This window comes from Peromyscus leucopus, chromosome 15 (assembly GCF_004664715.2).
Source record: "Peromyscus leucopus breed LL Stock chromosome 15, UCI_PerLeu_2.1, whole genome shotgun sequence".
NCBI classification, from domain to species: Eukaryota; Metazoa; Chordata; class Mammalia; order Rodentia; family Cricetidae; genus Peromyscus; species Peromyscus leucopus.
In genome coordinates this window covers 24941224-24967008 of record NC_051076.1, presented here as the reverse complement: position 1 = coordinate 24967008, position 25785 = coordinate 24941224, and the positions used below count along the sequence as shown (strand labels likewise).

Sequence of the window (25785 nt, the reverse complement as noted above, 5' to 3'; positions counted from 1 at the left end):
GTTTATCTGGTCTTAATTTAACTTTGGTATGTGGTACCTATCCAGAAAATTGTCCATTTCTTTCAAATTTTCCAATCTTGTGGAGTACAGGTTTTTGAAGTATGACCTGATGATTCTCTGGATATCCTCGTTGTCTGTTGTTATCGCTCCCTTTTCATTTCTGATTCTGTTAATTTGTATGTTCTCTCTGCTTTTTGGCTAATTTGGATAAGGACTTGTCTATCTTGTTGATTTTCTCAAAGAACCAACTCTTTGTTTCATCGATTCTTTGTATTGTTCTCTTTGTTTCTGTTTACTGATTTCAGCCCTCAATTTGATTATTTCCTGGCATCTGTTTCTCCTGGGTGAGTTTGCTTCTTTAGGTCTAGTGCTTCAGGTGTGCTGTTAAGTTGCTAGTATGAGATTTCTCTATCTTCTTTATGTGGGCATTTAGTGCTATGAATTTTCCTCTTAGCACTGCTTTCATAGTGTCCCATAAATTTGGGTATGTCGTACATTTGTTTTCATTGAATTCCAGGAAATCTTTAATTTTTTTCTTCATTTCTTCCTTGATCTTCCTGCCCTTCAATTGGGCATTATACAGTTTCCATGAGATTGTAGACTTTCTGTAATTTTTGTTGTTGAAATCTAACTTTAAGCCATAGTGGTCCAATAAGATATAGGAGGTTATTTCAATTTTTTTGTATCTGTTGAGATTTGATTTGTAACCAAGCATGTGGTCGATTTTAGAGAAGGTTCCATGGGGTGCTGAGAAGAAGGTATATTCTCTTGTATTAGGGTGGAATGTTCTGTAGATATATATTAAGTCCTTTTGAGGCATAATGTCTGTTAGGTCCCTTATTTCTCTATTAAGTTTCTGTCTGGCAGACCTGTCCATTGGTGAGAGTGGATGTTGAAGCTGTCCACTACTAGTATATGGGGTTTGATGTGCAATTTAAGCTTTAGTAATGTTTCTTTTACAAATGTGGGTGCCCTTGTATTTGGGGCATAAATATTCAGAATTGAGACTTCATCTTGTCAGATTTTCCCTGTGATAAATATGAAATGTCCTTCCCAATCTTTTTTGATTAATTTTAGTTTGGAGTCTATTTTTATTAGATATTAGGATAGCTACACCAGCTTGCTTCTTTATTCTGTTTTATTGGAAAGTCTTTTCCCAGTTTTTTTATTCTGAGGTAGTGTCTGTCTTTGAACTTGAGGTGTGTTTCTTGTATGCAGCAGGATGGATCTTGTGTTCGTATCCATTCTGTTAGCCTGTGTTTTTTTATAGGTGAGTTGAGACCATTGATATTAATGGACATTAATGACCGATGATTGTTAGTTCCTGTTATTTTTTTGGGGGGGGGTGGCAGTATTGTATGTTTCCCTTCTTTGGTATTTGTTGGTGTGGGACTATCTATTGCCTGTGTTTTCATGGGTGTATCTAACTTCCTTAAGTTGGAATTTTCCCTCTAGTGCTTTCTGTAGGGCTAGATTTGTGGAAAGATATTGTTTAAATCTGGTTTTATCATCGAATATTTTGTTTACTCCGTCTATGTTGAATGATAGTTTTGCTGGACATAATAGTGGGTTGGCATCCATGATCTCTTAGTGTCTGTTTAACATCTGTCCAGGACCTTCTGGCTTTTAGAGTCTCCATTGAGAAATCAGGTGTTATTCTTATGGGTCTGCCTTTATATGTTCCTTGGCCTTTTTCCTTTGCAGCTCTTAATATTTTTATTTATTCTCTATGTTTAGTGGTTTGATTATTATGTGGTGAGGGGACTTATTCTTTGGATCCACTCTCTTTGGTGTTCTGTAACCTTCTTGTATCTTTGTAGGCATTTCCTTCTTTAGGTTGAGAATATTTTCTTCTATGATTTTGTTGAATATATTTTCTGTGCCTTTGAGTTGGTATTCTTCTCTTTCTTCTATCCCTATTATTCTTAGATTTAGTCTTTTCATGGTGTCCAAAATTTCCTGGACATTTTGGGTCATAACTTTGTTGGCTTTAGTGTTTTCTTTGACTGATGAATCTGTTTCCTCTATTGTATCTTCAACATCAGAGATCTGGTCTTCCATTTCTTGCATTCTGTTGGTTATGCTTGCATCTACAGTTCCTGTTCATTTACTCAGATTTTCCACTTCCAGCATTCCTTCTGTTTGTATCTTCTTTATTGTCTTGATTTCAGTTTTCAAGTCTTGAACTGTTTCCCTCACTTTTTTAATTGCTTTCTCTTGGCTTTCTTTAAGGGATTTACTGATTTTTTTTTTTTTTTTTACCAATTTTTGTTTGACTTTTCCTCGATTTCTTTAAGGTAATTTTTCAAGTCCTCCTTAAAGTTCTCTATCATCTTCTTAAGGTCATTTTTTAAGTTGGAGTTCTTCTGTTTCTTCTGTGTTGGGATGTTCAGGTCTTGCTGATGTAGGTTTTGATTGGGCCATATTGGTTTTTATGTTGTTGACTGTATTTTGCACTGGCGTCTACCCATCTCTTTCACCACTTGGTGCAAGCAGTGTCTGTGTCTGAGGGAGCCTCTTTTGGTCTGATGGATAGTCTTGGTTAGTGGGATCTCTTGGTCTAATAGGTGCTGATTGACTGTCTCAGGGAGCAACTCTTAGTCCAATTGGCACTTGTGAGCTCTGTCTCAGGGAGTAGGGGAGTCTCAGCAGGTGGGTGGGTTGGGAGGGGTTGGGTTTATTGTTTATAGGATCTGGGATGTGGGATGGTGGTAGTGTGACTTGTCTGCAGGATGTCTGCCTGCCAACTGGCCTGAAACTTGAACTGCAATGGGTGGTGGTGTAGGGGTGCAAGGTTGTGCCCCTGGGCCCAAAGCCTAGGGGCTGGTGTGTTGGGGCAGGAGGATAAAGACTCACTTCTTAGTCCAATCAGGCACTGGCAGGCTCTGTCTCAGGGAACAGTTGCAGTCTCAGAGGGTGGGTGGGATTTGGGGGAAGTGAGGCTTTTGGGTTACAAGGTTTGGTGGGGGGATGGTGGTAGTCTCACCACTCTGCAGGAGGCCTGCCTATTGGCTTGAGCCTGGGACTGCAATGGGTAGTGGTGTGGTTGGTGTAGGGTTGTGCCCCTGGGCCCCACCTAGACAAAGACTCACCTCAATCCAGTTAGGCACTGGCAGGCTCTGTCTCCAAATTCCTCACTCTTAGCACCCATAATTTTTTAATTCTTTGCTCAAATAATAAAACTCTATAATACAGTCATAATTACTCAGTGAAAAGCGTCTGAAGACTTGCCAGGTCCTCAGCACACTAGTTTTGGAAACTGCACCCAAGGCTGGATTCAGCCTTCTCCTGTGTATTATTAATGTTCGGTTTTTCTGGACAGGACACAGTCTATTTGTTCTTGAACAAGCTTTGTCCTTAAACATCACACATGAAGCCTGTATTCCACAGTTTTATCTGCAGATCACTAATATTTTATTTTAGAGCAACTTCAAATGGTTTAAAGATATTCCCAAGGAATCACTGCTTTATCAAAAATTTTTTTAAGTTTTATACATAAAACTTATAGATTAAGAGTTATAGAAGTTTAGATACAAAATATGGAATTTAGATAATACAAAAATGTATAAAGAATATAAGAAAGCACCATTTCCTACATATAATAGCAGGCAGGGCAGTGGTGGCACACACCTTTCATCCCAGCACTTGGAAGGGAGAGGCAGGCAGATCTCTGAGTTCCAGGACAGCCTGGTCTACAAAGTGATTTCCAGGATAGCAAGGACTAAACAGAGAAATCCCCTCTTGAAAAAACAAGCAAGCAAGCAAGCAAGCAAACAAACAAACAAAAAACCCAAAAGCTGGCTTTCATAGGTATGGTCTTTCAACAGGTCATATATACATTGACTTTCTGGACTTGGATTTTATCTCTGTAAATTGTATCCTTGGCATCCAGATTGTCAGAAGTATTGTTCTAGAGACGTTTTCATAACTGAATCAGGATTGAGTGCCTCTCCTTCTGGCGTTGATAACCTTAAAGAAGAAAAGATGAGGTCAGAGCAGTTGAAATGCAGATGGTTCACACTTCTCTCTACATTCCTACTGACTGTTTACATTGTAATAGTGGCTGTTTAAGTGTAATATGAATCCCACACAGTGTGTAAGCATGACAGGGATTGTGGATTTTAGCATATTGTGGTCTGATTTGCTCAGGGCATCCTTGGGAACTTACTGTTTCTGTTCATCATCCTCTGCAATAAAAATATTTGAAAGTTACAGATGAAGACCCCAACGTTCTTTGTGTTTAGTCTTTGGTCAATTTGAAAAGTCAGTGTTGTGTGATAATTTGTTTGTGTTCTGACAAATAAAGATTGCCTGGAGATCCGAAGGTTGAGCCAGCCACTAGTTAACCACAGAGGCCAGGCTATGGTGGCACACACCTTTATTCCCAGCATTTGGGAAGAAGAAGCAGGAAGATCAGGAGTTCAAGGCCACCCTGGGCTTCAGGAGATTGAAATATAGGATTCTTAGGAAGAATTGTATTTCCCAAAGCACACACCTGCATGTAACTGTGCCTTACAGACTTCAGCTGCCATGTATCTTCTCTTGAGGTCAATTCAAAGCAGACAAGTCGAAGTTTATTGCCTGGCTCACAGTTGATACTGGTCAGTCGTCCATAGACCACCACTTCCATTTTCCCAGTATCATCTTCAATCCCATAGTAAATGAAGTCACCCCTTTCATTTTTCTGAAAAACAAGTTAACATTCATGTTTTAAGAAATATGTGAAAGCTTATCACTTCTATGAGAAATAAAGAGTGTTAGCATAAACCTGTCCCTGACAAAGGCAAGTATGACTCTTAAGTTTAGAATCACAGGTAAAAGGCCAGTGAGATGACTCAGTGGGTAAGGGTGCTTGTTGGCAAGCCTGATTACCACTCAGTTCCCAGGACTTATAGTGGAAAGAGAGAACTCATTTGTGGAGCTTCTCTTCTGACTTCCACACTGCTTTCATGGCCTTTGTGTTTCTCTCAACCCTCACAGACAAAATAAAGGAATAACTGACAAAAAAGAATTACTTGAATGGAAGAGTTTAACATGTTATGGTGAACAAATTTTTTCTTGAAATCACTCTGGAGGTTTTGTGTGCCTAGCCCTTAATGACTGAGCTATAATTGCAGCCCTTGGAAGCCTCTCTTAAGTTTTACCTACTTGAGGTCTTTATCTGCTAGGTGTCTTTAGAAAAAAATGAGTGTCTTCCTAAGTACTAGTGGGAACATATCGGAATAGCTGAGATTTCTTAAGGTTCCAAAGTAAGGGATCAAAAATGAAAAAAAACATAAATACACAGCAAACCCCATTTAGTTACCATTTCAGGGTTCTTAGTTACATCCAGGAGGCTGAGAAGAAAAGGCTACTTGTGGCTCATTGTGAGTCTGAGAAACACTGTTTTAAGTCCTTTTTATTTAATTTATTTTACTTTTTATTGAAAATAAAGTTATTTTCATACATCATATTCTAATCACAGTTTCCTTTCCCCTACTTTCTCCTACAAAATCCTCTCCTCCCCTCCTTTCCAACTCCATCACTTCTTTCTCTCTCTTTTAAGAAAACAGTCAAATAAAGAAGACAAATCAACAAGAATAAAACAAAATGTACAAAGTAGCAGGTATAAAGAAGAAATAACATGAGAAACAAATACAGAGTCACATAAGACAGTCTCTCTCTCTCTCTCTCTCTCTCACACACACACACACACACACACACACACACACACACACACACACCCCTCCTGTTTAAGTGGATCACATTTGCTCATTGCACACATCGATTCCGTCTACTCTTTCCTAATCTCTCAAAGGTTAAATCTACAGCAATATTTCTGGTGTTTTAGTCTGTGTCTCACTTAGTTTACTTTTAATTGTGTGACCAAATGTAGCAGCACAGTCAACAGCAGCATAGATAAAAGGAAAAAGCCATGCCTGATTCATACGCAATGAATTATGAAATCATACATTGAACAAGCAAGCATACTAATGAATTAGTACATTGGCACTTAAAGAAACATTCAAAAGTCATAGAATTCCTTAAATTTCCTCACTTTCATTGTACCTAGTTATTGTGAAATTAAACTAGTTTGCTAAACTCCTGTTTCTTTCATTATTTAAAATATTATTCGCTCAGTCAAAAGATTTTGATAAAAAGTAAAAAAATGTGATAATGAGAACACATTAAAAAATAATCCTGGTTTGTTGGACATGGCTTCATTCTAGGGCAGAATTGTTTATTTGGTTTTTTATTCTCATCATTGCAAACTGTATCTAGACTACGAGTTTGACTCTTCATTCACAACCGAGTTGCCAATGAGATGGGTTAGGAAACTATGAAAGAAATAAAATCTAAAAGGAAAGTGTGCTATAAACTGAACAGTGTCTGGGAAAAGGATGTTTATAGATGGATTGTCAGCAAGGAAAATGCCAAAGGTTATTGATGTATCTGCTTGTAAAGAATTCTCATGTTGGTACCTTGAGGAGAGGAATTGTAAGAGACTATCTCAATCTCCAAAATGTGGAAACCTTACTCATCTCTTTCTGATATGAATGATGATTATTTCCTGTGTTAAGTAAGTTGAGTAAATTCCGGTGCCAAGTTAAAACTTAAAATCTCAGAATGCAAAGGCATTTAATAATGCATTATTAAATAATGTAATGGCTTACCTTAGTTACCACAAACTCTCCATTCACATATGTCCCTTTTGTTTGAGAGAAAAGATCCTTAATTTTAGGAGTTCCATTAGCTCTTCTCCTCAGTGTATTTGAGATAACCATTGTTTGGTTAACATTCACATCAGACACACAGGAAGCTCCATATATCTCCAGGAATCCATTGGCGCCAAAATAATCTGATATGGCAATGATCTTTTGTGGGATGAACTTGTTCTTTAGGGCTGTCTCAAAAACCTTCACTCTGAAGAATTCAGTCTCAGTAGCCACTGTGGCATGGAACATCCTTTTGTCATCAATCAAATCATAAGTAAAAGGTTCTGTTACTTTCAACACCATCACTTGTATGGGATCTCGATGGTGACCTTCTACCTTAGAAAGCTCCTTTGGTAAGTTTCCATTATTTGGTGTCTACATAAAACATACAGAGGATAAACATGCATAGTTCAGACAGATCATAAGTCACAACTCCACTGAGTAGAGTGGAGAACATCTAAACAAAGATTATAACCTAGATAAAGGAAGAAATAAAGATTTACCTAATTCACAACTTAGTGATTCTACTTAATACTAATTATACCTGTTGGATAAATGGATAATACTTGTAGTTATGGGGAATGAACCCAAGGCCTCCACGTTCTAGTCAAGTCTTGTATGTAGGAACATTTTGAAGATTCCAATTACAAAACCTTGTCTAAACAGTCAGAGCTTTCTTGTAAAAGGGCTAGGTAGGCAGCCCCAAGAAGATGCCCTCAATATGGTTAAACAAAAAGGGTTCCAGCTAGCAGCTCTTCTTTTTCCATAATAGCTGGCATGGAGGAGAATCCTGGCATCAGAAAGAGTCTGAAGTCATTTTACTTGGATAACCTGCTTCCTCAGTATCCTATTCCATTTCTGAGCATCAGGAGAGCACTATGAAATGGAGGCAACACTGCAGGGCTGAAAGAAGAAGCATATTGACTGTCATGGCCAATCTGGGTATCAGCTCAGGGAGGCAGCTATAACTGGTAGCACTCTCTGAAATTTTATTTGAAAAAATACACACTTCACCCTGTGGTGATAGGGTTTAACTCTGATTCCTGATCAATGTATTCTAACATCAGAAAGTACATTTTCATTATAACTGGAGCAGCAATTCACAATATGAAAAGAATATCTTGACAAAAAGTTCAAAGTGTAAAATTAAATAAGCAAGTGTCTCACTATACTCCTTACAGAATAGGCATGATCAGGTGATCACTGAGTCAGGCATTTTCTTAATGGGATAGAGCATATAAAGCATTTTAAAGTTGAATGTAGAGAAGGATCAGTAACTAAACACAATAAAATGAGTGATTATTTGAATAAAAGATTATGTGTGCAAATAGATTAATGAAGAAACCTTCCAAGTTTGTGCTAATCTCTGTCATTATATTGTGAGAACAGGAAGCATTACCCGTGAAGTACTGCTGCTTGCTGTTGCTGGAGGCCCCAGAGGAGCCTGGAGAGCACTGAATGCCATTGCTGGGGACACCCATGGAGCCAGGAGACAGCTGGACACTGTTGGTGGAGATCCACGTGGAGCCAGGAGACTTTCTGATGCTGTTGCTGAAGGCATCTGAGGAGCATGGACCCTCCTTGATGCTTTTACTCTAGGACAGGGAAGTGGCTGTCCAGTGCTGGATGCTACTCCTTGAGGCCCTTGAGTGGTGCACTCACTTCTGGACTCTGCCTGTGGAGAAACATGAAGAGCCTGGATTACTTTGGATGTTGCTCCTGGATGTGTTTGAGTGGTCTGGACTTCGCTTGTTCCTATTGGTATGGAAACCTGAGGAGCTGGAAGACTGTTGGATATTGTTGGTGGAAGTACCTGAGAAGTCTAGAGACTACTAGATGCTGTTGTTGGAGAGGCCAAAGAAGCCAGGAAATAAACATGTCCTGTTCCTAAGGGACCTGGGACATTGGCATTCCTGTGTGCTTTTACTGTAGCAGAGTTAAGAGTCTGAATGCCACTGGATGCTGCTCTTTGAAATACCCAGATGGTGCTGTCATTTCTGGACACAGCTTCTGGAAGAGCATGGGGGACCTGAATATTGCTGGATGCTATTGCTGGAGTCATCGTTCTTAACTGGGCTTTGCTTCTCACTGTTGCTGAAGGCCCATTAGGGGTCTTCTGGATGTTATTACTTGAGGACTGTGAGGAGACTGTTTGCTACTGCTGCTGCTGCTGTAGGTAGGTCAATGTTCTGGGCATTGCTGGACACTGATATTGGAGACATATGAGGAGTAATGATAGAGCTGGACACTGATTCTGAAGGCATGTGAAGGACCCAGCTATTACCAGATATTGTTGCTGAAGGTACATGAGGAGCCTGGACACCACTGGACAGTGTTAGAGGCACTCAAGAGTTTAGATGGATGCTGGAGTGTGATGCTGGAGACACTGGAAAATTCTGGCAAGGTGGTGCTAGAGAGCCTGAAGACATTTTAAAAAGTGAAGCATGTTCCTAGGGGCCTCTGATAAGTCTGGAGGCTGTTAGAAGCTGCTGCTGCTGCTGAAACTTCTGTAAGAGTCTGGAGCTTACTGGCAGCTGAGGAGTTGCTGGCTGCTGATAATTCTAGAAGCTGGTGTTTTTTTCTGGGAAACCTGTGTCCCTATGATACTATGTGTTTTTGATGTTTGTGTTTTTCTGTTTTAAAGGAAAATAGGATTGAGATATTTTTTAATACTGCTTATTAGTTTTTGAAAATAAGACCAAATTCATCTTTTCACAAGAGAACATTTACCCTGTCAGCTTTTTCCTGGGCTGAAGAAAGTATGTTAGAACAAATTTAGGTATTTCCTACACCTAGCTTCCACTCTTACTAATCAATATTACAACTTCTCTTAAAAGCCAGGTATTGAATTTTCACTGTTCTGGGATAAAATACTAGCTCAAAGCATCTTACAAAGCTGATCTTACTTGGCCTAGTTCAGTTTTTAGTGTTATTTTGTGGGAAATGAAGCTTGTAGTAAAATTGGCTGTTTGTGTACTTTTCTTTAGGTAGACTCTCCAATCCATCAAATATTCAATCCTTATTATGTACAGAGAAACCACGCTCTATACTTTCAGGGGATGTGATTGAAATTGTGGGGCAAATACTCTTATAGATCGATTTTGGTGGATGGGAATGTATCTCAGTTGACAGCATGCTGGAATAGCATGCCTGAAGCCCATCTAGACTCATTTAAACTTGTATTTATGTCTTTTTTTTTTTTTTTTTTTTTTTTTTTGGTTTTTTCGAGACAGGGTTTCTCTGTGTAGCTTTGCGCCTTTCCTGGAGCTCACTTGGTAGCCCAGGCTGGCCTCGAACTCACAGAGATTCGCCTGGCTCTGCCTCCCGAGTGCTGGGATTAAAGGTGTGCGCCACCACACCCGGCGTATTTATGTCTTTAAAATGACTATAAATCCAGTTAAATAAAATTTCTACATATGTGAGAAATACTTGTACATAGGCAACCGGGTATAGTTGTTAGGGTCATCATTACACTTTTATAATCTTAGAAGTATAAAAATTTAAATATTATAAAATTTGCTTGAAAACTGAAGGTGAGTTAGTATGCAAATAATTTGGTTTAATTGTAATGGCCATTTTTATTGTTTTTGTTTTATGTTTTTGATTGTTAAAGGTAAAAATTCTTCTAAAATGCTACAATGGGTATAAAGCTGACTCCTTTCAAGCCGAAAGTATTACTAACTGTAGCCTATTTTCCAGACTTGTGTACATTTTGAAATATATTACTGTAATCATTTACAAACATGGTTAATTAGATGTGCCTAAGGAGTTCCCATGCTAAATGGACTCTGCCTGTTAAAAAGATTAACTGCTGGTCACATGGAGTGTACAACACAATTGTACCATGCAATAAAATAAGGAGATGTGTGTACATTGCAGTAAGGATCCCAAAATACAGGCATGATGAATGGTATATATATATATATATATATATATATATATATATATATATATATATATATAGTTATGGTTGTACTTATATTAAAAATGCATCAAAATGGGAACAGGAAACTGTTCTCTATGATGAGCAATGGCTGGGAGTGTTTAATGCATGCCTGGGAGGGTCTGAAGCTGACTCTCAGCAAAAGTGACCATTACAATTATACAATATTTGGTCAGTGAATGGACAGGGATAAAGACTTCCAAGCAAAGAAACAGAATGTTTCTATGTTGAGAAGAACATAGGATGGTGAAAATAACCTCTGAAGTTAGGTCACCAGCAAAGGGAAAAGGTATGAGAAGAAACTAGGCCATGGGGACTGATACATTCTTGTGTTAGTCCCTGTCGGTCTCCCCTCTTTCTTTTCTGAACTCTAAGCAGAAAGTTGGTTGACAACATTAGAAATCATTTCATAAATACTTACCTGTTCAATACCACAGAGGCTGTGATACATGATTACATAACTTACTAAGCTATTTAATAATAAGAGGAAAATCTTTGTAGTAGTGGATCAGTGAGATATTTTCCCAAGGTTGTGGTGAGCCCAGAGATAGGCTTTGGGAAAGGGCAAGCATTGGGAATAGGAAAGTGGTACCTTGTTTGAGGAACTGCTGGATGGTGGTGGTGGAGGCTTATGAGGAGTCTGGAGACAACATTCATCTTTTTGTGGGTTGCTTCCTGAAGGCTCTAGAAGCTGAGTCTGCTCCTGGGTAAGCTTCATTTTCTTGCCACCTTTAGTTTTTGTGGCTTGTTTTCTCTTTTTCTAAAAGAAAAATGTTTGTCTTTCCTTATTGATTTTCCCATGTGTTGGAAATTGAAACACAGGCTCTGTACATGCTAAGTTGTACTTTTCCATATGGTTTTATCCCCAGCCCTTAGTAATGTCTTTAGTACTAAGTAAAGCACAATATTTCAAGGACTATAAGAATCTTTGTTTTATTACTGGATTCTAATTATATTTGCATCATTGTGCACACCTCATTCTTAACAGACGGATCGTATGGTGTGGTAGTTTGAATGAGATTGATCCCCATAGACACAGTGGTTTGAATGCTTGGTCATCAGAGAGTCTCAGTATTAGCAGGTGTGTCCTTGTTGGAGTGGGTGTGGTTTGTTGGAGGAAGTGTGTCACTGAGGGGTGGGCCTTGAGATTTCAGATGCTGAAGCCAGGCCCAGTGCCACTCTCTCTTACTGCTGCCTGTGGAGATGCAGAACTCTCAGCTATCTCTCCAGCACAATGTCTGCCTGCACACTGACATGCTTCCCACCATGACAATAATGGACTAAACCTCTGAATATGCAAGTCCCAATTAAATGTGTTTTTTTAAATAAGAGTTGCTTTTTTTGTTTGCATCCCTGGGGGTTATACTGCACGAATTAGAGACATTGTATATCTGATGCTGAAGGAGTGACAGGTCCCTATGAATTTGTTGACTTAGAACCTATTCTCACTAGAGCCGTGGACTAGATAGATAGAGTACTGAATCTTCCTAAAGAGCTAAGAAGGGGAAGAACCTGGGGAGAAGCTTTTTGGTGGGAGACCAGCCACCTTACCTCTGAAGACGGTTTACTCACGTATGATTCATTATCGGTGGAAAGAGACTGGGAACTACTGGGTTCTTCTTGCTCTCTTCTTTTCACTGCAGTTTTGTTTTTTCCTTTCTTTTGCACTTTAACTGTAGGAATAAAGAAAACACAATAAGTCCAGGGAAGTGGTTAAGATGGCTGAAGCTCATTCAGAATTATTTATTTTGTTTTTTTTTTTAAATTACATTGGTGATTTATTCCATTTTCATTAATAAATTTATAGAAAGATAATGATTTCATGTTGTTTTTAAAAAACTCAATTGGGGTGGTGGGAGGAGGGAGGAGATGGGATCTGTGGGTGGCATGTAGAGTGAGTAGAAAATTTCTTAATAAAGAAAAAACAAACAAACAAAAAACCTCAATTATTCAATTTTACCAATAAAGACTCAAGAGCCAGATGTTGGGGCAACAGTTGGCTAGCTCACAGAGGTAGAGAGCATCCAGCTGACTTTCCTATTCCACTAGTGTCCCATAATCCCCCTTTTCCTATGCCAATGCAAACCAAAACCGCTCATACTCGGTGTCCCCCACTTCTCCTTCCTGTGCTTCTCCCTAACCATCCCCCCACTTCCTCTTACTCTCTATGATCTTCTCAATAATCCTATGTTCACTTCCTGCTAATTCGTTGCTTGCTCTGCCTCTGAACCTATGCCTGACTTGATTTAACACAATTTACAATATTCAAGCAGAAAGATATTGGAATAAAGCTGTGTGTTAGGGCTGAGCCACACCGGACCTCGAAACAGGTTTTGTTTTTTCCCCCAAGTAAATAACACAATCTCATGGTACACAGTGTGATCAAATATCCTGCAAAAATTTCAAGGACTACTTAGTCTCTACTTGTTTCTGTGTGTTTCCTTTCTTCTGCTGCAGAGGCCTTCCCTGGCCAGAAGGCCACCGGTGGTACCAAGTCCCACACAGCCCATCCCTGGTGTAATGGGTTCAGCTTTTCCATTCTTCTTCTTCTTCTTCTTCTTCTTCTTCTTCTTCTTCTTCTTCTTCTTCTTCTTCTTCTTCTTCTTCTTCTTCTTCTTCTCCTCCTCCTCCTCCTCCTCCTCCTCCTCCTCCTCCTCCTCCTCCTCCTCCTCCTTCTTCTTCTTCTTCCTCTTTTCTTCATGGAAACTTCGGTTTTAATCACTACAACCCTGTCCCAGCCCTCATGCCACAGACTGATTTACAAACATGAAACTTTTATGATAATAGCAATAGGTTACATTCAAAGTACAATCATTCCAATTCATAGAAAAAGAATTGTGTTTTGATAGTTGATGTAACAAAGTAGTGAAATTGTGTTTGGACTTCTACACTGGGGACATATATCTCTCTGTATAACTCAGTGTATCACCAATCTGCAGTCTCCTTGACTGGGTCTCTTCATGCTGAATTCTCAGGTCAGAGTTGTGTACCAGTATACCCAGGGACTTTATAAAGAGAAACTTCTTCACATCTCTAAAATGCAGGCTTCTACTAAAATATTAGATCAAATTTCTTACTGGAAAAGTTATTAATGAGTGGGTAAGATTGTTAATCAAATATTATATATACTCTATTTAAATGTGGGACATGATTTTTTTCATTTTTTAGTCTATCATTTTCTAGTTTTTCTACCATTGTTCTAACCTATCTCAACAACTACTTTTTTATAATTTACCTCCAATTCAAAAGATGTCTACCTAAAATATATCAAGTTTCTTTGTAAAAAAAAAAGATTTCTTGAAATCATCAATTTCTTGACATCTGAAATGCGTCCACCCCCATTATTTCTAAGGTACACACCATGGGAAAGCAACATATCTGTTCTGATCTCTGCAGGGAGCCAGAAAGTTTGGGGAGGGTGGAGAAGGGATGAGTGTACAGGGTGCTCCCATGTTACCTTTTGCTCTCTCTGTTTTAAGCCTTTGAGCGAGCTCTTCAAGATCTTTAATGCTTTGACACACTTCTATCAGCTTGTCCAGTCCAGCATCTTTTGGGAATGTGTCCTCCAACAGGTCAGCCATCTGAATTCTGTCATAATCATTTTGCATCTTTCCTGTTAGATTTAGTTCTTTTCTTAGTAAGGACTTGATTCTCCTAAACTGGTAGTCATCCACAGTCACATCCTCTAATCCTTGTTGAAGAACAATTGTCTTGTATTCATTCATTATCTCTAAAATTATGGACAATCCTAAACGATGAAAATAGACAGGATTACAAACATACACAGATAATTTCAAAAACAAGGTTATTCTTTGTGAGTGGATGACTCCTATTAATAATGTCCATAATTGCATGTGAGAGAAAAACAGAGTTAAACAGAAGCTGTGCCATTGTGCATAATGGATATAGAACTTATATATTAATAAACAAGTGTAGGATATTCTTCCTCATAAGCCATGTTAGGTGACTTAGACCAGTGGCACTTGTGGAAGAAAAGTGTTGGAATCAGTAATTGTTGCAGTGTTTAGAGTCTGGGCTATGAGTCTTAATATCCTAATGCCTTTTCCATTCCTATTTGGTTCTGGAGACTGTTGATGGATATATGCCTGTGGGTTTCTGATTTTTTTCCCATTCTAAAGTGACATATATGCAAATGGACTGCATCCTATTACAATACACCTGGATGAACAATGACTGAAGAAAGATGACCATGCTGAGCCACTGACTCTTGTCCACTAGGCTTTGCCTCAAACACTCCTCACTAGGATCCTGTCTTTCCTGGCCTTGGATTGTGATCTTTGGGTTCTTTGTGCTCATATTACTGTCAGTTTCTCCAACATCTACATACTTTTCAGAGCAGCACCCTAGAATTCATTGGATGGAATTGTGTCAGTAGTTTCCTCCTTTTATCCTTTCAGGGTTGATTTAGTCGTGCTACTTGTTCATAGACACAATTTTCTACTTCCATGTCATGCTTAAATCCTTCCTAGATCTTTTAATAGTTTTCTATCTTATTTAAAATATTCCTCCCTCCTAAAATATATTAGAAGTACTTGAATAACCTGCACACTGCAATTTATGTTTATTTTTATTCTTGAGATCATGTACTTCAAAATATACAAAATATACTCTCTCTCTCTTTTTTTTTTTGACCGTTTGGGACTGGTTTTATTAGGGCAAAATATACTCTTATGTTCAAGGTTTATGGTTTGTCTAATTTCTTTTTCATTGCTTGGAAAGCCATTCTCACATTTCTTTCTCTGTGTACTTTTCATAAACTTTGCAAACAAGAATTAAATGATGTTGGTAATGGGAGTGTATGGGAGTGGAAGATGCGGACAAAGGAGTAACTATCACTAATTTATAATTCTAAAACTAAGATGGAAACCTATTGCTTTAGAAGCTTATACACACACACACTCCATCTATACATCTATCTATCTATCTATCTATCTATCTATCTATCTATCTATCTATCATCTCTCTTTCTATCTGTTAAATACATATCAAAAGTTTACATGAAGTTATTCTACAATATATAAACAATATTTCTACTAGACACCACAGGTAACAAAAAGCCCAGTGCTAGGAATGAATTTGCTCTCTTGAAGTTATTGGCCAGTCTCTTCTCATAGACCCCCCCAACATATAGCCTATTGACAATGCTCTTGGATACACTCCAGAACTTTATGGTAAGACTCTATTGCAGAGACACCACATTCTTGAGTCACAGACATGGAGAAATCAACTTGACACTCACCTGGAAGCCTCATCCCTACTGACTAGATTTTCCAATTCAGGGAAGTACTAGGCACAGTACTGGAGGGGCAAAATAATCATTAACCTTACTCAGTTTTTCATCCTTGGAGGTACAGTAATAACCCATGTGGCAAAACATGCTCACTGGTGCAACAGTGGCATGAATGTTGTAGGATTAACCATCCATTTCATGATTTGATCTAAGGCCTGCATGAGTGGAAACCCATGCCTGACACCATTACTGAGACTGAAAACCTGTGAGTGGACTACTTGTATTTCCTACTTGAGAACCTCCTAATTTTATGTTGCCAAATATGAGTAGAATTAAACTTATTATTATATCCACAGGTCTTTCAACTCCCATCATAAAATTTTGCAAAGAAATAATAACAATTAGAAAATTAGAAGCAACAAAAATTGACTTTCTGCTCTATAATGATGTTTTGCATGCTCATGCTCCTGTCCTTCCAATTTTCCATATATTCAAGAAAATCAGAACATTGTAATAGGGCAGTTGTATTTCCTAAAATCTTTTTTGCCTGTTGAAATGTGCAGGACCCTTTTCCTGTGATGAGAGAAGGTGGTTACTTGATTTATGTTTAAAAGTTATGTAAAAAAAATTATAATAAAAGGGATACTTTGCTTTAAAAAAAATTGACTTTCTGGAAATTCCCAAAATTTCCCAGTAGACCTAGCATCCTGCTTTGTACCTCACTCACATTTTATATACTTCCTTGATGGTCTTCAGACATTGGAATGAGTCCAACATTCGGCTTTAATGTTTGTCATTTCAGTTTGGGAATTATGCCCGTATGGACATCAGTTCATTTGGGGTCTAAATATCTAGAGCTGTCAATTGCTTCTTTTTTTTTTTGTGAAAAAAATTGAACATCATCCATGCTCAAAGAAAACAAAGGGTGAATAGAATATTCACACAAGGACACATGATAGGGAAGGTGAATAGTTTCAGAAAAAAAGATATACTCTGTGAACCGTAAGACATTAAAAAAGATCATCTAGATATTCAAGAGGGAGATTAAAACTGATTCTCAACAGTAAAAGTCCCCTTTTAAGAGCAGCTTTCTAATTTCTGTACAATACTGACCTTCAGATCCCACAGAAAATTAAAACAGAAAGCTTTTAGTTGAGTTGATACTTGTGAAAACACAACTATTTCATATACAACCAGATATGTGACGACAGAGGCTATGTGTAATTTGATGGGTTCCATTTATATGAGATTATTATTGTGTTTTTGAAATGTTGTTGCTTTTGAATGTCGACTAATCATCCCAACCTCAATAGAATTTCAAGTGTTAAATAACATAGTACACATGCATCAATGCCTTTTATGCCCACTAGATTTTGGATATCAATATGTGTTCATCCTCACTGCTAAAGAGCTAAACACTTTAAATTTTCAGACTCTTTAAAACACCCAAAGTCTCTTCCAAATTTCAAAGCCTCTCAAAAATATCCAAAGCTTCTAAATTCTAAAGTCTTTAAAAATTTAAAGTATCTAAACAGTGAGCTCTTACAAAATAAAAAGAGTTACCTACCTTGTTATCCCAAGAGGGGAAAACCTGGTCATAATTATATTTAAAACAAAGCAAAATCAAAATTAAAGAATGTAAAAGACTCTCTGGTCTGCAAAGGGCCTTGGTGTCTCCCTATCTCTTGCTCTCCCATCCGAGTACACATAGTGGTTCTCCTGTGCTTTAGCTACCTCCCTCCACACCTGCTACTATTCTTGGTGTCATTCCATTGTACTCACATCTCAAAAATTCTGGGGTCCCCATTAACCTGGGTTTTGTCTTCACCACAAACTTTCATAGCCTTTCACAGTGACAAGCCTCAGCTATTCCCTATGACCCCCTCATGCCTCCAAAACCAGTACCAACTGGGTGAGTCTTTCACATTGCAGAGTTTGTCTGTCAGCACAATTGACAGCCTTGTCCCCCTCTGGGCCAGAGCTTCCTATTCTGTGTACTGACAGTGAGAAGACACTTCCCAGGTTATACCTCAACAATGCTGGTCTCTTCTCAATCTCAGCCAGATTCCGAGTCCTAGCTGACCAGAATCACAGATTTGTAACTCAAAATATTGAGTGGCTTCAGTAGATTCTTTAAGTGACTCTCAATCTTTCTTTTGAAATTTCCAAGCCCAGCTTCAGTCATCTGCACTGCCCTTTGCATTATCTTGTAAGTTCCCAAAATAATTTATTTTCTCTAAACACTCATTTGCTTTTATGTCCCAAAGCTACAAAGTTCTTTCATAATCCTTCCTAAAACACAGTCAGGTGTGTCACAATATTATCCCACAAACCCAGTACCAATTTCTGTTTTAGTTACAGGTTCTATTGCTGGGATAGATCACCATGACCAAAAACAATTTGGGAAGAAAGGGATCATATAATTTTATACTCTTACATCACAGTACTTTACTGAAATAAGTCAGAGCAGGAACTCAAGGCTGGAACCTCGAGGCTGGAACTGTAGCAGAAGCCATGAGAAACACTGATGGTTTGCTCAGCCGTTAGGACCACCTGCACATGAGTGGCATTGTACCAATGAGATACACACTCACATCAATCATTAATCAAGAATATGCCCTAGACACTTTCCTATAAGCAATTTTGAAGAATGCATTTTCTCAACTCGGGTATTTCAGCCTAGATAATTTTATCTTGTGTCAAGTTGAAAAAACAACAACAACAACAACAACAACAACAACAACAGAATATTTCCTCAAAAAGAGATAATACTTTAAATGTTGAATTTATATACAATAATAGTGTATGTTATTTCTTAATATTTTATGTTTCTATGATAGGAGCATAATAAGTAGCAACATGGAATATATTTTGTTCCAAATGTGCAAATGCACACATATCTTCTTCATATGTATGTGAAAGAGTGAGCTCCTCTGTGAATCTCATAAAACTGACAATATTTCAATAGATACAGCAGTATATTTTCCAATTACTAAATTAATGGTATAAACATCTGCAAAAAAATTAGAATGTTTGAGAAATATAAATGATTCTACACCAAGAGAGATATCCTTACATATGGACTTGTCTGAAATCAACTTCTGAAATACTCTGTTCAAGTACACATTAAGAACTCTAAAGGGTACATGGAAAGCCTTTAAAATATTCTAAAGGTGGCCAATAGAGATATATTTCTAATTAACTCTCCTTCAACACCCTACATATTCCAGACAAAATTAAAAAACAAGTCAAACAATCCAAAACTAAAGAAAACAAATAATTTTCAACGTGACAGAAACTAACTCACTGTGATTGAAATATTGCTGATGTAAAAAATAATGATAAGTATGTGTGTGGGTGATTAAAAATAGATGTACTTGAATAACTGTGAATATATAGAACTTTGTACCATGCATGTCCATTGTTTCACATGCTGTGCAATATTGGAATACTAGAGGAAATCTCCCTGTCCTGATATATTTCCACCAAATACTATTTCACAGTAGTTATTTGATGTCACTATCCAATTGCTTACCCAGTCATTCAACAAAGCCAAAAAGTTCCTTCTTAGTTTCCAGCAAAGATAAATAAAGCCTTCTCCTCACTTTCTTTATACTCATATTTATATTGAAAGCTATTTTACTACCTGCCATAATCAAAATGCACTTTGTTGACTCAGGCCCCAGTAAGGGTGGAATAAAGATGTCTGCCATCTACCCTAGCAAAGCATCAGACCCTAGCTGCTGGGGTTCCCTGCCCTGAGAGCAGCTGGCACCAGTCCTGCTCCCTCCACTCGCCTCTGAAGGAAGCAGCACTGATTTCCCCTGTGCTCTTGTGGATTCCACAGAGCTCTCAACTATACATAGCAAGCATAGGACTCACCTTCTTGGAAATTTCTTCAGCAGTGTCCGGATTCTAGTTTGTCTGAAAGGATAGGAATAGGGCTAGTTTCATTTAAGTTAGAAGAAAAATCCCTTAGAGATTGGTCAGGGGTGTTGCCATCTCTCAAATGCCAAGAACATGAAGTATTTTTAAAGATGGGAAGAATGACATTGTTCAGAGTCATTTCATTTCTCTTGAAGTTGAGCAATCTTGGATGCCTTGCACTCTCCTATTCCTTTGAGAGGAGGGTTACAAAAGTGAGGCCATTATTCTTAGCTTTTGATTTCCCCAATTTAGCAAGATTGGGTTGTGTTCTAACTGTATACAATTTACTCACCATGAAAAACAAAGGTCTGCTTTGTTTAATTTTTTTCTTCAATGTCTTCATAGGTGGATGTTCCAACCTTAACCCTTTATGTCCAACAGCTTTATCCATGAATCACTGAGAATCACATTCCTCTGAATTAAGGTAACATCTGAAAAGGCAAGTGTGAGCTACCCAGAGACTTCTCCCTCTTCTCTCCTCAGGGTGGAAGTGGAAAGAGGAAAATTCAGCAGGTGTCTATTGCCACCAAGAACTGAATGTTTCCTGGGTAGAAGAAGGTATGTAGTGCAGTTACTTTTGGTTTAATAATTTACTAAAGCCTGCAAGTTTCATGATGTCATTGTTTTTCTCTGCTGAGTAGTACATCATTTTGTATATGTATCACATTTTCATAATCAGTTCTTCAGTTGAGGGGCATCTAGGTTGTTTCCAGTTTCTGACTATTACGAATAATGCTGCTATGAACATAGGTGAGCATGTATCCCTGTGCTATGATTGGGTATACCTTTGGTATATATCCAAGAGTGGTGTAGCTGGGTCTAGAGGTAGATTGATTCCCAATTTTCCGAGAAGCTTTCACACTGATTGCCAAAGTGACTATACTATCAGTTTGCACTCCCACCAACAGTGGAGGAGTGTTCCCTTTGCTGCACATCCTTTCCAACATAAGCTGTCTGCAGTGCTTTTGATCTCAACCATTCTGACTGGTGTAAGATGGTATCTCAGAGTTGTTTTGATTTACATCTCCTTGATGACTAAAGATACTGATCAATTCCTTAAATGTCTTTCAGTCATTTGAGATTCTTTAGAGGAATTCTAGAGCAAGTGAATCAAGATCATGATGGGGAAATCTGCAGAGAGGAACGAACCAAACTAATAGGAACTCATGAAAGTTGGATCAATGGCTGTGGAGCTTGCATGGGACTGGGTGATCCCCTCTGCATTGCAAGACAGTTGTATAGCCTGATCTGCTTGGGGGGGGCCCTGGCTGTATGATTAGAATCCATCCCTGGTGCATGAGCAGGCTTTTTGGAGCCCACTACCTATGATGGGACACCTCTTGCAGCCTTGAGGCAGAAGGAAGGGATTGGACTTGCCTCTACTGGATGTGCCTCCCCATTGGAGCCCTTGTCTTCTTGTGGGAGGTGGGTTCATAGGAGAGGCTGGGTGGGGGAAGGAGGAGGTAAGAGGGAGATCTTTGGTGTATAAAAATGAATTAAAATTTTTTTCTTAATAAAAAATAAAGAAAAAATAAAAAAGTTATTTACTAAAGAATTCTCTTAATTAAAAATAGTTAAAATAGTTTTCTCAGCCATTCCCCCCAAAAAAATCTGAGAAGAATTTCATTACACACTTGCAGATCTAATGAATGATTAATAGAAATTGGCCACCCTCTAGACAAATGCTAAGCAGCTTTCCTTTAATGGTTAAGTTAATGATTCCTTAGCATTTCTGCACTATGCATGGCATTTATGCATACACTCAGTGAAGGGTTCACAACACGCCCCCACAGTCGGGCGTGTTTGCATATGCCTGGCGGACAATTCCGCCTAGCCAGTTCCAGGTCAGGATAGCCATTTCCGAGTCAGGGCGTCTCTCTTAACCAGGATGCCCAGCGGACCTGGACACTTCCGCCTAGCCAGTTCTAGGTCAAGATAGCCATTTCCGGGTCAAGGCGTCTCGAGTGACCAGGATCTGTGACCTTGCATAGCTACATAGGTGCGCAACATGGCCATGTGATCTACCCACATGCGTGGAGTAGTGACGTGACCTGTGCACGCCCAGCCTTTAAAATTCAGCGCCATGTTCCCAGTTCCTTCTTCTTCTCTACACAAGTGTCTCTCCCACAGGCCTGCACACTCTCTGTCCCTTTATCTTTAATAAAACTCTTATTAGCAGATCCTGTCATGTTTCGTAACATTTTCTTGCAGGTTAAGAGCACTACGCGGCCAATTAACTAACACCCAGCAAGTATAGTGAGCCTATGTATTAACACCATGGAAGACTTGACAACTGTGGCAAAGCTCTTAGGTGTTAGTAACATCAGGGACCTGAAATATCCATTATCCTGGTGTTTTTCTGTCAAGGTGAGTGAGGAATCTCTGATGTCTATGTAATTTGGAACACAGAACAAACATTGCCAGGTGGTAAGTTCACCCCAGCTGATCTGCAAACAGGGTCATGTTCATGGAGTGTTTTCATCCAGTGTGTTAGGGTCACATGCTTCACCTGGATGCGTACAGAGTCATAAGAGAAGGTTTTCAAAAGCTGATCTTTGTTAGCTCTTGTGTCCTCAGATTTTAACATAGAGAATGTAGCAGGCAGGCAGGTGCAGCTACAAATCATGTCCTCTCCTGCTGCCATTTTCTTTTCGGTCTTGAGCATCAGGACTCTATAGCTCCTGTGCAGACAGATCTATGCCATTCATACCCTTTGCTTCCCAACTCTTTCAACTCTTGAAGGCTTAGGAACTCAGCATTCACTTGTCCTGGAATTATAGCTTCATGGAAAGATTAGATTTTGGGAGTTTTCAGTCTTTGATAGCAGCCAGTGTTAACAATTCTAGGTTTAGGATAACTGAGAACTTTTGCTCCAAAAGCTCACCAGCCCTTAGGAAGTCTTTCTATGCCCAGAACTTGCGGTTTCTTTCCTCTAGCTCTCTACGCTTTTGATACTTCATCACCTTCTCCTCTTCTGTCATCTTGCTGTTTCCAGTTGCAGCCACTGTCCTTATACTGTTTAGCTGCCCCTGAGGAAGCTTGCAGCCTGGTCAGGTTCATCTTGCCCTCTGATGTCTACATGTCACTGCTGCTCTGCTGCATGTGCCTTTGCTGTCATGCTGCCACTTCCCTGATTCCTTTTTTTATTTTTTTGATACTTTATTATTTTTAAAATAATATTTCTTAAAAGATTTATTTATTTATCATGTATACAGTGTTCTGCCTGCATGTATCCCTGCAGGTCAGAAGAGGGCACCAGATCTCATTATGGATGTTTGTGAGCCACCATGTGGTTGCTGGGAACTGAACTCAGGACCTCTGGAAGAGCAGCCAGTGCTCTTAACTTCTGAGCCATATCTCCAGTTAAGAGCACTAACTGCTTTTCCAGAGGTCCTGAGTTCAATTCCCAGCAACCACATGGTGGCTCACAACCATCCGTAATGAGATCTTGTGCCCTCTTCTGGCCTGCACTCATAAATCCTGTATACATAATAAATAAATCTTAAAAATTTCTTACAGTAAATCTTTTTCATGGACTTTTCCCTACCCAACTCCACCCAGATCCTCCCAATCTACCTACCTGCTCAACATCATCAAAATGCTTTCTTTCTCTGTGTCTCTGTCTGTCTCTCTGTCTCTGTCTCTGTCTCTCTGTCTCTCTGTCTCTCTCTGTCTCTCTCTCTCTCTCTCTCTCTCTCTCTCTCTCTGTGTGTGTGTGTGTGTGTGTTACAGAAACACACACTGGAAAATGTGTGTGTTACAGAAAAACACACTAATAAAAAGGTAGCATGTTAAATAGTTGGTGTTTGTTGAACTGTCTGCATGGAGAAGAATGCAAGTAGATCTATACTTATCAGCCTGCCCAAAATTCAACCCCAAATGAATTAAAAACCTCAGCATGAATCCAGAGTTCTTTCTCAGACTGTTTATCATTTGAAGGTTGCTGGGTTTTGTGTGTTCATTTTGTAAAGTGCTCCTTTGATGGGTATATTTCTGAGCTCAAAAACTTTCCTGGTAGAATCTTTAGGATCTTTTGTTTTTAAAATCATATAATCTGTAATAAGGATACTTTTACTTCTTTTTCTATTTGTTTCTCCTTTATTTTCTTCAGTAGTCATATTGCTCTAGCTAAGACTTGATGTACTATATTGACTAGGTATGGAGAGAATAGAAATCCTTGTTTTGTTCTTAAATTTAGTGGGAATACTTTGAGTTTCTGTCCTTTTATTTTGATGTTATAAATTTTCCTATTATTCTGTGATATCTCTTGTTGCCTAGTCTTTCTAGAGCTTCTATCATGAAGGGGTGTTGGATTATGTCCAAGGCCTTTTCTGAATATAATGAGATAAACATGTGATTTTTATCTTTTAGTCTGTTCATGTGGTGGATTATGCTTATTGATTTATATATTTTAAATCATTCCTACATCCCTGGGTTGAAGTCAACTTGACCTTGTTCAATAAACTTTTTTATGTTTTATTGGTTTGTGTTTCCAATCATTATATTGAGAATTTTTTAAAAAGTTTTTGGTCAATAAATTTCCTTTCCCATTGACTCTTTTTGTGGTCTTGATATTTATGTAACCACAGATTCATAAAAAGGATTACGAGATGCTTTTTGATTTCTACTTTGCAGAATTATTTGAGGAGCATTAATGGTAGCTCTTCTTTGGAGATCTGGTAATAGTTTGTACTGATATGACCCTGGGATTACTGGGTGTTGGGAGCTTTTTAAATACTGTGTCTATTTTACTAGGGGTTATTGATCTATTTATATTGGTTTTTAAATCTTGATTTAAATTTAGAAATTCATATATATCAAAGAATTCATCCATTTCTTTAGATTTTCCAGTTGGGTAGAATACAGAATTTTAAAGTACTTTCTTATGATTCTTTGAATTTTATCAGTATCTGTTGTAATTCTTGCCTTCACAGCTCTAATTTAATTAATTTCTGTCCACCCTCTAGTTTTCTTAAGTTAATTTGGCTAAATGTTTGTCAGTCTCTTTGGTTTTTCTCAAAGAACTAACTATTTTAATGATGTTCTGTAATGGTTTTCTTGCTTCTATTTCATTGAGTTCAGCTCTGAGTGTTATTATTTCTTACTGTCTACCCACTTTGAGTATTCTTGATTTTTTTCTGAATCTTTGAAATATATCATTAAATTATTAATTATGATACCTTCCCAGTTTTTTGACGTAGATACTTAGTGCTATGAACTTGACTCTTAGAATTGCATTCATTGCATAGATTTTGTTAAGTTGTATTTTTATTTTAAATATATTCTAAAAAGTGTTTAATTTCCTTCTTGATTTATGTTTTGACCCAGTTTTCATTCAGTAGATAGTTGTTTAGCTTCCATGAGTTTGTGTACTTCCTGTTGTTTTTATTGTTTATATCCAGATTAAATCAATAGTTGTCAGATTAGATGCTGGGAGTTCCTTCAATTTTCCTATGTCTGATAAGCTTGCTTTGTATCCAATATGTGGTAAATTGTGGAGAAAGTCCATGGACTTCTGAGAATAAAGTATTTTATTTATTGTTTGGTTGGAATGTTCTATACTTATCTGTTAGGTACATTTGATTTAGGTTATTTTTCTCCACAGTTTATCTGTTATTTTCTTGTCTAGATGACCCATATTTTGATTAGAGTGGCATATTGAAGTCACCCACTATCACAGTGCTAAGCTGAATATATGATATTTTAGCTGAAGTAGTGTTTCTTTTTTGAAATTGAATACCCTTATGCCTGGTGTGTAAATGTTAAGACTTGTAATATTTTTTGTTGTTGTTGTTTTGTTTTCCTTTAAAGATTATGCAGTGCCCTTTCCTTTTACTTTTGATTAGATTTGGCTCAAAGTCTGTTTTTTATCAAATATTAAAATAGTTACCATATTCTTCTTGCTACTTGGTTCCATTTACTTAGAATACTTGTTTCCATTTTCTACCCTAAATTGATGTCTGTCTTTG

The 25785-nt window shown here is 38.1% G+C and overlaps 1 protein-coding gene across 1 annotated transcript in view; it reads right to left on the bottom strand.

Moving 5' to 3' along the window:
* Positions 1–19869, bottom strand: part of LOC114690678 (interferon-activable protein 204-like) — a 59374-nt gene extending 39505 nt beyond the window's left edge. Inside the window, exons 1-8 of the mRNA XM_037211033.1 lie at positions 19772–19869; positions 14096–14386; positions 12190–12311; positions 11231–11398; positions 8095–8370; positions 6654–7070; positions 4496–4684; positions 3948–3969 (exon numbers count right to left, since the gene is read on the bottom strand). Coding sequence (XP_037066928.1) covers positions 3948–3969; positions 4496–4684; positions 6654–7070; positions 8095–8370; positions 11231–11398; positions 12190–12311; positions 14096–14363 — 1462 coding nt within the window. The 5' untranslated portion in view covers positions 14364–14386; positions 19772–19869. The remainder of the gene's footprint in view (positions 1–3947; positions 3970–4495; positions 4685–6653; positions 7071–8094; positions 8371–11230; positions 11399–12189; positions 12312–14095; positions 14387–19771) is intronic.
* Between the last annotated feature and the right edge of the window lie 5916 nt (positions 19870–25785).